Source organism: Charadrius vociferus, unplaced genomic scaffold (genome assembly GCF_000708025.1).
Source record: "Charadrius vociferus isolate BGI_N301 unplaced genomic scaffold, ASM70802v2 scaffold377, whole genome shotgun sequence".
Classification (NCBI taxonomy): domain Eukaryota; kingdom Metazoa; phylum Chordata; class Aves; order Charadriiformes; family Charadriidae; genus Charadrius; species Charadrius vociferus.
Window position 1 is genome coordinate 331,434 of NW_009649456.1, and position 15,142 is coordinate 346,575.

At 38.8% G+C, this 15,142-nt stretch overlaps 1 protein-coding gene across 1 annotated transcript in view; it reads left to right on the top strand.

Annotated features, from left to right (window-relative positions):
• The window catches only part of ST8SIA4 (ST8 alpha-N-acetyl-neuraminide alpha-2,8-sialyltransferase 4), a 53,780-nt gene extending 46,380 nt beyond the window's left edge, over positions 1-7,400 (top strand). The window contains exon 5 of the mRNA XM_009889711.1: positions 6,644-7,400. Coding sequence (XP_009888013.1) covers positions 6,644-6,926 — 283 coding nt within the window. The 3' untranslated portion in view covers positions 6,927-7,400. The remainder of the gene's footprint in view (positions 1-6,643) is intronic.
• The last annotated feature ends 7,742 nt before the right edge of the window (positions 7,401-15,142 follow it).

Consider the following 15,142-nt stretch of genomic DNA (forward strand, 5'->3'; position numbering starts at 1 on the left):
CTCACCACCATCTATCTTACCCTATAGAGCAACTCCCAATGGTCCCCACTGCTTGCTAATGGGTCACTGACTCCAGGGGGAACAAAAATCCAGTTAACTTTGTTTGGGAAGATTTTAAGTACTCTCTTGCCCATCCCATTCTGCTTTTGGGAGATGGCACAACTGTGGAGCATTGCAAGGCAGATACAATTCTGTAAAACGATTTTCTACCTTTCATTGTAATATTGATTGCATTGTAGAAGTAAACATAATAAATGGTAAAGACAGAACAGTTCCCCCCTCCAAAAAAAGGAAAGCAAGCCTGGCTCTACACTTTCATAGTTATGATCAGTTTTAAGGATGGATTCTGGTACGAGGCATTCTGTGACCGTATGATTTGGCAGAAACTGTTGACTAAAAAATGTTATTAACGTTTTTGGTGCAGGACAACATTTTACTTTTGCAGGTGTTTAAACTCACTTAGCTTTTTTTCATGTTTGAGACTGGAGTGCTTATCCATCTGTTAGTATCTGATTTGAAAGATATTCAAGGAATACTCACATAAGAGTTTAAAATGTTTTATCAAGGAATCTCTTCTACCAAGCTAATTGCCATAGCAATTTCAGACTGAAATCAGTTCAAAACATTTGACAGGCCAGTAGCATGTAAATAGCACTCAAACGCAGAGTGAATCAGTTTCCTCATGTGTAACGTCCTTGGCAATCCTATGTTCCTTATCTTTAAACAAGTTACTTGTGAACGCATTTATATCAGTGTGTAAGTCAATTTAGGCACTTGAGGGTTACTTGTTCAAAGGGTTAAAGGGGTGGACCTTCACTAATACTGTCCCTTAAAAGAGATCTGTATATATTTTTAAAAGTGCTATTGATGTTCATGCAAAATAGATTTGGAAGTGCAGCAAACAATTTTATTTTTTGCTCTCAGAGTACCTGTATTCAGCTAGTGTCAAAATAATATTAATGATAGCATCTCTGTGAATCTCCAGATAAGTTATGTTGCCAGTTTGATCATTGGTATATTGCTCATGGAATCAAAACAAATAATTTTCAATCACACCGTGGCTGTCTTTTGAAAAAAGACATCACTTTCATACTTCGACATGTTTAGCATTTTGGAAACTGCATCAATTCTCTTCTCACAGAAGCACTTGGAGACATCTTTTCTTAGTCCTACGTGTGTAACCTGCTATTGCAAAAGAAAAGATATGCAGGCCTGGGCTACTGTCTCTGCACTTCTGTTGCTTTCACATAGCTTAAAGATTGTCATTTAATGTAAGATACTACTTTACAGTCTGGTTCTTTATGGTCCTTCTGGAAAAGGTTACTATGCTATTACTGTTTACACTGATGGTAACTACTGGCATCAGTGAAATCTAAAGTGAACTAGCTGTTAAATCATTGTTTTCTTTCCGACTTACAGTCTTTTTCAGGATAATTTCAATTGCTTTTTAAAAATATACATAGATAAGTATTCCAAACATTTCTGTGGGTTAATTGCAGAATTAATTGGATTGTGTTGTCTTGAATAGCAATAACTGTGGTTTTTTTACTGCTTAAATTTGGGTTCATTTTAATTTCTTTCTTGTTCTATAAGGTTTGCAACTCCCGTTGCTTGAAGTTTCATCTGCGGGGTTTTACTGTCTGCTGCTGGAACAAACCAAGCAAGGCTCAACTTCTTAAACAAGGAAGATGTTTCTAAGAGAAACCATGACATAGCTTTGGTATTTTAGAGCATCATTTACAAAGTTTTTCCTTTTTTACAAAGAGTCTCCACTCTACTTGCGCTAGTAGGTTTCGAATGGATTTATATCCGTCTGGGTAGATAGGCATTAACCAATTTTACAGGTGCAGCGTACCTCGTGATAGTGTGAAGATAAAGGAGCATTTACCAAAGCAAAGACAATGATCTGGCATCAGTTGAAATATGTTATGTACAAGCAGTTTTGCATACAGGCATAAGTGTTCAGGGAAACAGCTTGTATTTTTCTAAAATTTAGAATTTTGGTCATACAGTTTAACTTTTTTTCATGTTCTGGAACGCCTTTGTCATGACAGCAGTGAGCAGGGTGCCAGGTACCTCATTGCTGAGTTTTGCAGAGGTGTGGACAGCATGACCTTCTCACAGCCTTGTAAGAAGAGCTTGGTCCTGTAGGTGTGCTCTGAGGCAGCCCTGAGCCTGTTAAAAATTAGTTTTCACACAGGTGCACTGCAGAAGTTGTTTAAGCAGATGGGAGATGTTGGCTTTCATTCTCCTTTAGTACTGCAGCACAGGGTACACAGCACCTGCAAAGGCTTAAACTTGCCTCCTCCCTCGTCTGAGCAGACTGAGACCCATGTTTTCTGCAGTCGCGCTTTGCCTCATACCTGTTGGAAGCTTTGCTGGGGAAAGGGATGTCGTCTGTCTGTCCTGGAATGTTTCTACTTTAAAATCAAAAAATATATGGGCAATTTTCGAAGTCCTTATTTATGAAGGAAGAATCAAGGTCTCTGCAGTGTGGCCATTTTATATTTTGAAACTAATGATGATTTAACACAAAAAACTGTTGTCACTGGTTCGTCGAGGACTGAAGCATGGGTCTGTTCCTCTGGATGAATGCTTTTGTCAGGTGGTTAAAGAGGATTATTCATCCTGTGATTTCCTTCTAAACCTAGGTAAATAATTTCTTTTTTTAGATGAAAACTGAAGGAGCTAGTGTGGTTCAAATAGAAGTATTCTGATAGCTTGGAAATATTGCAGAAGCCGGACAGAAGTTGAGACATGTTCCCAGTCTTAAACATACCCTGTTAATTAGTAGTGAAGGTTTTCTTCTTCATAGGGCCCCTCCTTCATATATAGGCCTTACTGCCCCATCCTTCCAAATATTATATAAGGCACGTGGCTTATGGCTGTGAAGGATTCTAGCTGTTACATCAAATTATTTTCATGAATGTGAAAAGAGTTCATAGGCTTAACTGGTCTAAACTTTAGCAAGCGTTTCTTAATTCACTGGCCGCAGAAGGGCAATGTTATGCTACGTTTTGATAGTACTTTATCCTTAGCAGATCCTTTTCTTATTGAGGTGATTTTTGAAAAGTTGATTAAAGCAGCTTTGGGAGCAGATCACGCTAGAGCAATGGTGCAAAGCAGAATAATCTCCTACACCGGGGAAGCTGAACCATTTTATTTTAAGACAGGTAATAGTGAGCTTTAATATAGTCTTAATTATTTTGCCATAGCCAGTAAAGACTATTCTCACACTAGTTAAAATTCTCTGCAATGGCAGCCTGCTGGCCACACTCTCGTTGAGCTGTGGCAATGCAAGGTATGTAACATGACCGCATTCACCATTGATATCACTGATCTTTTCTTTCTCTTTCTAAGGAAGATTGCCAGGCAGAGTCCAAATTCTCGAGGGGTCCTTGAAATCTGCTTCATAAGCAAAAATTTGAATTTACTTGACAGTATAAGATGAAGTGGTAAAGGAAGAAAACCCCAAACAAAAAAGAATTTTTAACATTAAAGCAGTGAATTAAGTTTGCTAAAAAGCAAATTACAATTTTGGGGAGTGTTTCAGCTCTTCGTAAAGTGCATCATTCCTTTGAATGAAATTGTTTCTGTGTATGCTATTTCAAGATATTGTACATAGAAAACTGTAAAGTAGATCGCACGCAAATGCTCAGCAGTGTTTCCGGGCTGGCTGTCATAGTGCCGGTGTTATTGTTCACACGTTAATTCTTTCACACTCTAGATTCCATGTGCAGCTTTCTGCCCAAGGCGTATCTCGGTAAGAAAAGGACAAATGCTGCATTTTTAATTAATACATTCACATAAATTGAGAGGGTCAGTTGAACGATTGTTCATAACATTGATGTGATTAATCCCACTGAAGACATGAAAGCACAAGCAAAGGCTTTATTCTTTCTGAGTTTCAGTAAGTTATTTTAGCTAACACCTTCTAGAGAAAGCAGACACTGAGTCCAAGAACATAAAAGTGACTGTTTAAATAGATCCCTCTATAGCCTGTCATCTTGCTGGTGCCAAGTGCCAACACAGAGGCTCAGAAGAAAAGTTCGGAACAGAGGAAATGTCAGGCGTTTACCCTGTGATATGTGTTCCCATGTCCAGCAGCTTAGCAAACCCCTGAGAAGGAGCTTCATCTGCATTGCTGTGTTTGTGAACTTTGACAATTTGTGTCTTTTTAGTCAGTTGGCTGTCATCATTCAAAACATCCTGTTGCAATGAATTCCACTGTTAAATGGCATATCATATAAAAAAGTACTTTCATGTGTTTATTTTAGATCTAACACTGAATAACTCCACTGGGTCCACAGTCTTTATGTTACAGTTCTTGTGTTAAAGCAGTAATTAAATCCCCATTTGCCTTCTTTACACACTACATGGTTTGGGAGCTTTCTGCCATATGAGCACTTAGTTGTTTCTTTTTCAAGCTACTCTATTTACTCTCTCAGAAATTACAGAAATTACTTTATTATTCTGATAGCCTATGTTGCTTTTCTCTGTGTCTTGCCCTGTTCTACAGTATTTTTTTGAGAGAGTGTAATTGGGACAATATACACCTTTTAGCTGCTCTCACTGATGCAGACACTCCTGAGTAACACTGCAGTGTTTTGTCTTCCTTCTCACAAGCTTTTTTTCTGACTTTCTTGTTAATGCTAATGTTTTAAATTTTCAAATAACATATTAGATTTTTCAGAAAGCTCTTTTAAAAAGTATTATCATCATGTAAAGGTGATAGAAAGAACAGAAATTCAGTGACAGGCAGGTGTGTATGAGTGGGTTTACTTATAGATCAGCTTGCCACGTAATGAACAGAGTTTGGTGTATAATCTTTTTGAGCTATTCAGGATTATAACGTAAAAGTTTCCTCAGATTCAGTCCGGTCCAGAGAATGGAGTTAAAAATCTGTGGAAATATACACAAACAGATTCTGGTCTCATTTATACTTAGGAATCCGACAGAATTTGTAGATATTGCAAATAAAGATGTTAAGTATGGTAAATTATCCAATTTTCCTTGTCTGAGATGACACGTACCATTTTGAGTGCAGCCTTGGGAAATCTTGTGTTTCAGTCTAGTCAGAAGTCATCTATTCCACAGTTGCAAAGTAAACAATTGCCATTTGAATTCTCCAGTATCCGTTTAATGTAGTGATGACTGGCATCCATTGTTGCATATATTAGTCATTGTAATAGAGTTTTGTCAGAAGATCATTTTAACATTAACTATTTTGAAAACAGATGTCTATGTTTTTCTGTGTTTATTTGAATTTAATTTTTGGCAATAGCTGCAAGACGTCATTATCTGGTAGCAACATGCTATTCAATTAACATTTCTTCTGCAATCATACTGATAATAATATATTCCATTTTTATAAATGTAAAGGTATCATGCTAGATATAGTTAAAAGTCTAGTGGTTTTGACTGTAGGTTAAACCACAGGTGATGTTTTGATCTGGCAGAAAGAGGTTCAGTATTTTTAAAGACCAAAATATTGAGGTTCCATAAACACTAAGACAAATGTAATTGTCAAAGCAATCTTTTAATAGTGATTATGGATGTAAAAAATTGATGTATCTGATATTCATCAGGGCAGACTTTTACATCTTTAATTGCTTTTCTTACAGTTTTCAGGTGTAGAAGGAATTTTTCCACTCATACTCCTCCTTTCCTTCATGGTTCTTAATTTTTCTGGATCACCACAGATCATATCAATTTACTCCTGACACAAGGCTTAAGAGCAATGTACAGTAGACCTGATTTGTAAATTGTACTGCATTGTAAATGTTTCAGAGCCCAGTGGCAAAGAAGTGGTTACAACTATTGAAGTGGTGTACCAGTGATTGGGGGCAATCATTTTGCCAGAAGGTCACTCCTGATCAAAGAAGGAATGTTTTATATTATATTCTCCTCACACTCTGTTTTTCGTTTGATTTCACTTTATTTCAAGTTTCTTTCATGCAGGGTTGAGTTGAACTGTTGTTACTGGCTCAGGAAAACTGTCCCGTAGCTTCAGTCAGATCTGTAAACTGTTGAGTACAAACCAAAACCTTTATAAAACTATTCGTGTAATATTTTGCGTTTCTGGAGGGTGCCATTAGCAACCATGAACCTTTATGTACTTAATCACAAGCAAAGTAATTAAAGCTTCACTTCTATTTACTTCTGAAATTTAGATTCTTAAGTTGTTACGTTTATTATTTCCATTTACTTTCTGTTTAGACAAGCAATCTGTGAAGTAGTCACTAGGCCAATCAAATACTCAGTGTAGGCGTGACTTGATGAGGTGAACTGGATACTGCAAGAGATCAAAGTTTATAACAAAAGACTGTTCCCTGATCTGAGGAGGTTAACTGCAGTTTTCTAGCATTTGCAGGCATTGTGACTTCTTGTTAGGGTTAAAGCCTGAACTAAGACCTTAGTTGGACGGCTTTTCTTCAGCAGTGTGTTAAATAAGATCTCACTTTTCTTCTATGTGGAAAGGTGTTACGAAACAGTGTCATCATTTACTCAGTTTAGAGAGGAGAAGGAAACTTTTGCTTTTTTATAGTGTGAAATGAATGCACAATGGATAAAATAAGTTTACAAGATTTATTCACATGAAGTTGTATGAGAGTTTCTTAATGTACTTTTTCTTTCTTTGCAGCTATTGGCTGACAAACAAGGTCCACATTAAACGACCCAGCACTGGTCTCCTCATGTATACGCTCGCCACCAGATTTTGTGATGAAATTCACCTGTATGGATTTTGGCCATTCCCGAAGGATTTACATGGAAAACCAGTCAAGTATCATTACTATGATGATCTGAAGTATCGGTACTTTTCTAATGCCAGTCCTCATAGGATGCCGTTAGAGTTTAAAACACTGTATGTATTACATAACAGAGGAGCACTTAAATTAACAACAGGGAAATGCGTACAGCAATAAAGCACATGTAAAGTACAAAAAGAAGTACAGATGACACACTTCATCGTAAAGATGTTGTGGAATGGCAATGGGATCCCAATGAGGATATATTTCAATACCCACTAAGCCATCAGAAAAAGGAATTTTATCAGAAGTACATAACCAGCTATTATACCTGTAAAGTGCTATATAACTAAGCTATCTTGACTGCAAGGGTTCAAGTAAGTGCCACTTTCACTAAGAACAAAGCTTGAATGTATACTCAGTAGTGTTTACAGGATCCAGTGACACATTCATCATGAGTTAAAGAAGAAAAATATAGCCTGCTTACTGCTGACTTGCCACTGTGGTCAGACAGCCCACACAAGAAATCCCCAGTGGATGGAATATTTTCTTGAGCAAGCAAACCAGGCTTTGGCAGAAAAGACCATGCTGGAATTGAGTAGAGAAAGTGAAGTCCTTAAGATCAAGCAAATCAGTAAATGCCTTCAGTCAGAGGACTGTTTCTGATCTTGTAGTATAACCTCAGCTTTTGTTGCTGTTTTTCTTATTGCTGTTGGTTGGGTTTTGTTGTTTTTAAGTATTGGAGCCCGTAAAGGAATTTAAGGATGTTACGAGTAATTAAAAGTGTGTATCTTATGGAGTTGTCTTAGGCAAAAAATTTGTAAGGGTGGGAGGGTGGAGGGAAACATCAAATATTTTATCAATTGTTATTGTGTTGTATCCTGCTGTCACACAACCCTTAACTTTTTTCTAGCTACTGCTGTCAATACCCACTACATGGAACCACTCAAAGGTCATTTTGATCCGTTTTTAAAGAGAAGGTATTTTGTTGTGTTCAGATTTGAAGGCATATGAGAAGGTGCCCTTATTTTTGGTACCAAAGATTACTCATACATTTTTTCCTTTCCTTGAAGAAATGGTGTAGATTGTGTATGATGTTTCTTTGCTGGTACGGGGAACATATTCTTTATGTTATTTAAATTTTTGAATTAGGCATCTCAAAGCAAAGCCTCTTTACTGACTTTACATACAGAATTTCATTCTTCAGAAAAATCTGCAGGAGTAAAGAAATAATTTCATACAATCAAGTATATATATACACACACACAATCTTTATTCCTAATTGAAAGGAAAACACAAAGTCTAAAGGAACTCAGGTGACATTGGAACACATCTGCAGAAAAAAAAGACCTAGCCCGTTAAATGGAAAAATAAAAGAACTGTAGATCAAACAGTTCTTTTAAAACTTAAATTTCTAATGGTGTTGGATGATATGTTTCTCTAATATACCTCTTTTGTATCAGCTTGATGTTCTGATGCGTAATTGACTGAAATAACAGAGCTGCATTATCTCACAGTCATTTTTGTGAGCATCATTCTTGTTTATCCACGAAGCCAAGAATTCTTTCACTCTCTCCTGTCAAAAAAGAGAACAAGAAATTACAGGAGGTTAGGAGAGAGTGGAGTGTCAGTACAGCATATACCAAGATACAAAACCTGTCTGCATATGATATGGTATAGCCTAATGGAGGAGGTAAATGAAGAAAACCATGGTTCCTTGTCAGGCTAGGCTGAGGAGAAGGCATGTACATACAATCTGTGGATATTTTCTTGTTATATTTTCAACTCTATGTTAGGTCGTTATCTCCAAATATGACATTTGATGTATCTAGTGAGTTTTGAACTATCTTGAGCAATTTCATATGTAGCACAACACTCACAAACATTTACTAGCTGAAGGTGTCATTTATTAGCCATTTTTCCTCTTTAGGTTCACATGTACTTCATCATGCATGAATAGAGGTCTGTGATTGTGTATATTTAGTAGCTAAATCACTGCCTTGCAGTTTTACCAAAAGTTGATGGGAAATAGAAAGTCATTCTGCTATATCTAAGACACAGTAGCATCTTTCCTTATTCACCAGTCTCTCCTGCCCAGGACAGTTTGCTTTGGCTAAATGTTGAGGTGTGGGATGTGGTCCTAACATGATCACCACTGAAATCAAGGCATCACAAGGAACTAAACAGCAACACAGACTGGAACGTGTTTAATTTGTTGTTGATAAGCCCAGAGGGTGTTATTTGTAGACTGTGTAAACTTGCAGTGTAAGACAAGGTTATTTCCTTGATGAATGCTACGCGTATTCCTGCTCTTTCTGTTAGGGTTTTGCTGCTGTTGATCTTTTAAGACATATTTCATACACATTGACAGAATTTCTGTTGAGAAAGAATTCACAGGTGCCAGACTCACAGAAGCTCAGAGAAGCATCTGTTTAGCTTTATTTTTTATTCTGTGAATGTCTTCTTTTCTTCTGTCTAGCATCAGGCCATTCCAACAAAAGGGAAATCAAGTAGACTAAAATACTAGCTGACAGGTGATTTTTTTTCACCTCAGGGACGATTTTAATACGCCAGTTGATTTTTTTCTCTGAGAGCAAAGTAGACAGAGACACTCTAATTCCTATGGTAGTAATAAAATAAATACTTGTGTAATTGAATAACTGAAAACAATGAGACATATATAGGAAGACAGATAAGAAAGTTTGCCTTTAGAAGTCAGTAGATGAAGAAAAATTTGGCCTGAGCCTGTTTTGCAAACTTCACATTTGATTATCTATGAGTGAAGTTAACTTTAGTACACAAGCCATGGAGTCCAAATTTTTACCCTATCACTGAATCTGATGCAACAGGGTGATACAGGGCAAGGTTTCTCTGACTTAGGCACAAGACGTGACTGTAGCACCTACTTCCAAGACAACAGTTTGCTGGTACCTTCTCAAAACTGGGCCTTAACCCCATCCCCTGCAGGCTTTCCACCTTCAATACTGCACACTTCTGGCTCCAAAAGCCATAGTCTCCTGGTTCTCTACTGTCATCCACGTTTATCCTTCTCATAGCACCCTCCCCTCAAACTGGCACCCAGGTGTGGCTCCCTACCAAAAGCATACAACTCCTCACTAACCCGTCTCCTGTCTTACCTGCTTCAGCTTTATCCTGAGCTGAAGTGTAATATAGTGAGTGGTAGATTTCAAACCATCCTCTGAGGCAAGTAGCAGTTGTAGTGTTTGACTGTACAGGTTTTCACAAGCATTACAAGTCATTTTACTATATTGCTCTTGTATAAGATCTGTATCCATGTGGAGCCCAAAGCTTCTGGGGCTTTCTGATGCGTGGTTTGTTGTGCTATAAATTTTCTGTTTTGAGATGGTTTGTGACCACCAGTTACTGGTTACTCTAGGGTGGCATGAGATGGGACGTGCCCAAAGCTTTTCCTGTTATGTTACGTGGCCTTGGTTATTAGACCTCTCACTGCTGGGAATCTGTAGCAGTGTACTCATTGCAGACAACCTTTCTTATCTTTCCCTTATGCCTCCTGGCTCTATATTGCCCTGGGGCTCTTTGCGCATTTCTGTCAAGGCACCCCAGGTCCTGAATAAAAAAAAAAAAAGGAATTAGTTCTACTGTGTGACTCTTTTTCCCTGAAGGTGACCAAAGGCTCCGTAGCACCAAAGGCTTAGCTACTGTACAGGGACTTTACAGTGGAATAAATTTCACCTCATGGTCCTTCACTGGGCAGCAGTCAACAGCTCAAGCCTTCATAGCTGCCTTGGATGATTTCTGTTTATATATATTTGCACCTCCTGTGCTGCTTACAGCACAGATCAGATAAACAGGCTTTACTATAATTACCACTTTTATCATCCAACACTATCAATGACTAATATGAAGTAGATGGGATAAAAAGAAGAAGGATCGCTAATATTGTAATGATATCTGCCCTGGTGAGGAACAACTGAGGAATGCCCATCAGTTGAGTGTTCCTCAAATTTATCATCACATCAGTTATATCAATTGCCAGCTATGGTTCCTAAATGATTGTTAAAAGTAAGAACTGGGAGGTACATCAAGACAGCAGACTGTGTATTTTTCCAAATCTTATGGCAGCTTTACATTGAGCAACTAGATTTCATTCAGACAAATTTATTGTAAATTGTTTATTAAAGTACATGTTAATGTTTCTGTGGCAGAGAGTCTTTCATATTTCATAAAAATAATAGATAAATATATTTGATTATTAAGTTTTCAGCTTTGGGACAGTTCTCTTTCCCACAGCTCTGAGCAACTCTGCATATATAGGATCTACTGAACCTTTCAAACCTTGGCTGGTTTACACAATCTGATGTGTAATAAAGACTGTATCATTCTTTTGTTAAACAATATAAGCAACATGTGCTTGAGGTCATCACCTTTTCTCTAATTGACTGCAATTTGAAGAAAAAACGGTGTGGGTTCGGTACCTTTTTTTAGTGTTTGATCTAGCGAAGTGCTGAGCACTCTTTACAGTGACTTTCCTGGGAGAGACATGTCCAGGATTTAGATGGGGATCTAGATTAGCATATTTCAGGATATAACTATGAAATTGCACATTATTTATTTTTAAGAGCACTAGGGAAAAGCACAATTGTTCTAAATGTAGATAAAATAAAGGAAGTGCGTTTACAGAGAGCTTCGTTCCTGCACAGTACTATTGCTACTGAGCATACGTAATACGATTTCTGTGGTTTAAAGTATTGATATGTGTTCTGTCAGGGTTGTCATGTTTGACACTGTTAATATTATTTCAAGTACAGCTATGGGGATTGGTTTTTATTTGTATAACTGTAAAATAAAGAAGGGTGTTTTTTTTCATTTTTTCTGCTATATTCTGTTCCTTATTCCTTTGTAACACAGTTGTGATAATATTTTTCAATGATGTGCTAATTGTTAGGATATGTGGAAGGAGAGTGTCTGCTCCTTTAAGGTGTCTGGTCAAGGACTTTCTCAACACAAAAGGGGATATTAAGAAAAGGAGGAAGCCATAAACAAGAACGAGACACAAACTTGACCGACAAATGATGGGGGAAGCAGTGATGAGGAACCAAAACTGATCAGTCGCACTAACTGGTAAGGATATGTTAGTGTAGGAATATTTGTTCCAGTAAGATTATGTGATCAAGGACCTTGTGAAATGGGATACAAAGGAAAAGGGGCAAGCGATAAAGTATATGGAGACACAAACCTGACAGGCAAATCATAATGGAGACAAAGACAAGAAGCTAACCTCATCACTCACACTCACTGAACAGCTATCAAGAAACTTCAGGCAAATGGGACTTTGCGACTGATAAGGATGCAGACCTGAGGGTCTGGGATGTTGGAGGGGGTTTGGTGGGACTGTACAAACAAGTGAGGCAATGGGCAGGGGAGGAAGAGAGGAGGAATAGCCAGAAAAGGGGCCGGTCGCGTGTGAACCGTGGCGGGTCTGTTCGCTTGCCTGGCTGAGCCCTGTGCCTGATTGCCACAGTCTGTCCTAACTCCCCATTAAATCTTCTCTTAATGACCTGTGCGTAATCTCACTCTCTGTCCTGTGCGTGTGAGTGCTGCAAGGACTCGGTTCCAACTGCTGGGGGACCATCGAGAGAGGAGTGGGTGCCATCTGTGGGAGCTGGACCGGGGGTGTGGGTGCCCCTGGCCTGTGGCGTCGGCTGCTGGAGCTGGGGGGGGTCTCAGTCAGCAACAGGAGCAAGTGGGGGTCTTTAACCTCCTGCCTTGGGGTGGGAATGGTGTGTGTTCCCAAAACGAGCTGCTGGGGGTCGCCAGCATGTGTGAGGCGAGTGAGGGGCTCAGCGTTGGCGGCGTCTGTGTCACTGCCAGCAAACTTCAATCTGGACCGGCCAGCGAGTCGGGGCAGAGTGCTGGGCAGGCAGAGGGTCTGTGCCGGTGCTCAGGGGATCAGCGAATGTGGGTGTCCTTGTGAACATGGAGAGTGTCCCCTGTGTGCTGCACCAGTGACCTTCTGCTCCTGGTCCTGACCATCTGCTATGGGGGTGCCGTCAGGGGCAGTGTCTCCTCTGTGGCCGTGTAAGTGACCGGCCATGTCAGTGTCCTCTGTAAGTGTGTCTGTGCGTGTCACGGGGACACTGGCTCAGCTTCACTTCTGGTTGAGCCTGCAAATGGGAGAAGGTCACCCATGTCCCTCAGCCTGGGCAGAGACCCCTGGTCCCTGGACACCAGGCTGGGCTCCATCAGCCAGGCAGGAGAGGTCCTGGGCTGGAGCAGCTGGAGGAGACAGCCACTCATAATACCCCATTGATACAATCTGTTATAAAATCTTTGAAGTGGTTGATGTGACATCAAAACTTACCCAATGAGGGCCAGAATTAATCTCTGTGTACACTTAAGAATTTAAAAGAAAATGAAAATATAGCTTGTAGAAATCATGTGCAATACTGCAACGAACATATAGTATGCTTTAAAGCCTATTAAATCAATCCGTATCCTGTTTCAATCAATAACATATTTCTAAATCTTTACCAGGCATGCTGTGAAAACAAATACACAACTCCACCCTGGCTACAGAAAATGGAAAAAAAACTCCAACCTTTTCCATAATGAATTTGATATTTTTATTCTACTATTGCAGATTCAGCCTTCACACGCTGTTGGAGCTTTTTTGTATTTGAAGATGCTATGACAGTCAATATTTTGCTGAGCTGTGTTCTTTTTTGTGACACAGGCACAAGGGGCCGTATTTTGCTGAATCCTGCTTATAGCTCTATAATATTAATTAGATAATTTTAAATGACTATCCATTTTTATTGGGAAAGTGCTGTCTTTGGATTACTTACTACAGCAAAAATATAAGCATATAATTGATAATCAGTAACTGTGTCCATGAAAAATTCTTGCACTGTCATGACCTGCATACACTGTCAATATTCAGCTGTGCTTTCTCCCGCAGCCTTTAACAGTGGCCTTGTGAGCCCTACTTTTCTGTATTCAATTTATGCCTTCTTCTTCTTCTGTTTGTCTTTTATATCCCAAAATAAATAGGTATATAAATCAAGGAGATGTTTTCACCATTTTCTTATTGCGAAACCTTAAAGATATTTGATGTGATTCAGGTGCTCCTTCGAAGCCTTAAGAAACCTGAATAATAATATGAAAGACTGCTTCTCAAAGGAGTGCTGCCAAAGGAGGTGTAATTTCCACTTCCAGTTTAGTTGTCCCTTTATGACACTCAGGTGATAAAAGAGCTAGCCAACTGCACAGGTAGCTAGTCAGAACAGTAGAGAGGCTGTGGTCTCAAAAAAAAAAAAGAATACTTCTTTCCTGGAGACAAAGGGAGAAACATAAAATGATAAAGATGGAATGAGAAGGGTCTGCTCTCAAGGAGATATCATTGCCTGAGTCTCAGTGCTCTTTGTTTTAGAGCAAACAGGAAACCTCTCCCCTTAAAAGGTGTCTGTTGATTACAAGTCAGATTCTCCTCACAGTCATTCCATTTCCTCTAGACCGTTGTATACATACTCTAGGTATTCTTATGTTTTCCACTCATTTTCCATTGCCATAATTTGAGTGTAAGCAGTGGTGATTATTACATTCAGTGCAGATTGAGTTTAAAATAAAATGGTATTTAGTCTTTTGAAAGAGTGAGGAAAAACAAGTTTATAGACATGTCATATATTAGGTGTACATCAAAGACTCAGAGAGAAAATACAGTCTTTGGTCTGTTAGCATTAAAGCTACTCTCTAGAGTTAGATGGGAAGTTTTGTCCCCTTTCTCCTCTACAGACCAGCATCTCTTCTGGTGCACCAAGAAGCATCCTCTGTTGAAGAGCCAGGGAGCATCTAATGACTCTCCTCCATTCTGAGAGGTGGTGTGAAGACTCAATTTCTATCCCAGCGTGGAAAAAGCAGACCCCTGCCCAAAATATATTTCTTACAAAGCTCAGGCAAACATTATGAAATAAAACATTTCCAGTCAGGAATGGCAAACTGCTGTGATAGGACTCCAAATGCTCCAAAACTACATGTATGGACATTTCCAAAAATGATACAGAAAATTTTCAGTTTCTCAGCTCTTTATTTACTCCGGAGAAAAATAAATATCAAAACAGTTTATTTTGCCTAAACAATAGCATTTTTGTTTGTGTATCTGTGGATGAACTCAGATTTTTGTGTTTCATAAAACAATCCTTCCAGTTCTTCCAGAACAGCTTAAATGGGACTGTTGTATTTCTCCTCAGGACTGGACCGTTTTGTAGGTCATTATTATTAATGGATTTTTTTTTCTGTTTACTGTGGTTGAATACCTCTGAGTGTTACTACTATGTTAATGTGTGGATAACGTACAGAGAACAATTATGAGTCTACTGAATTAAAGTTTGACTCCTGCCTTTAAACATAGTCCC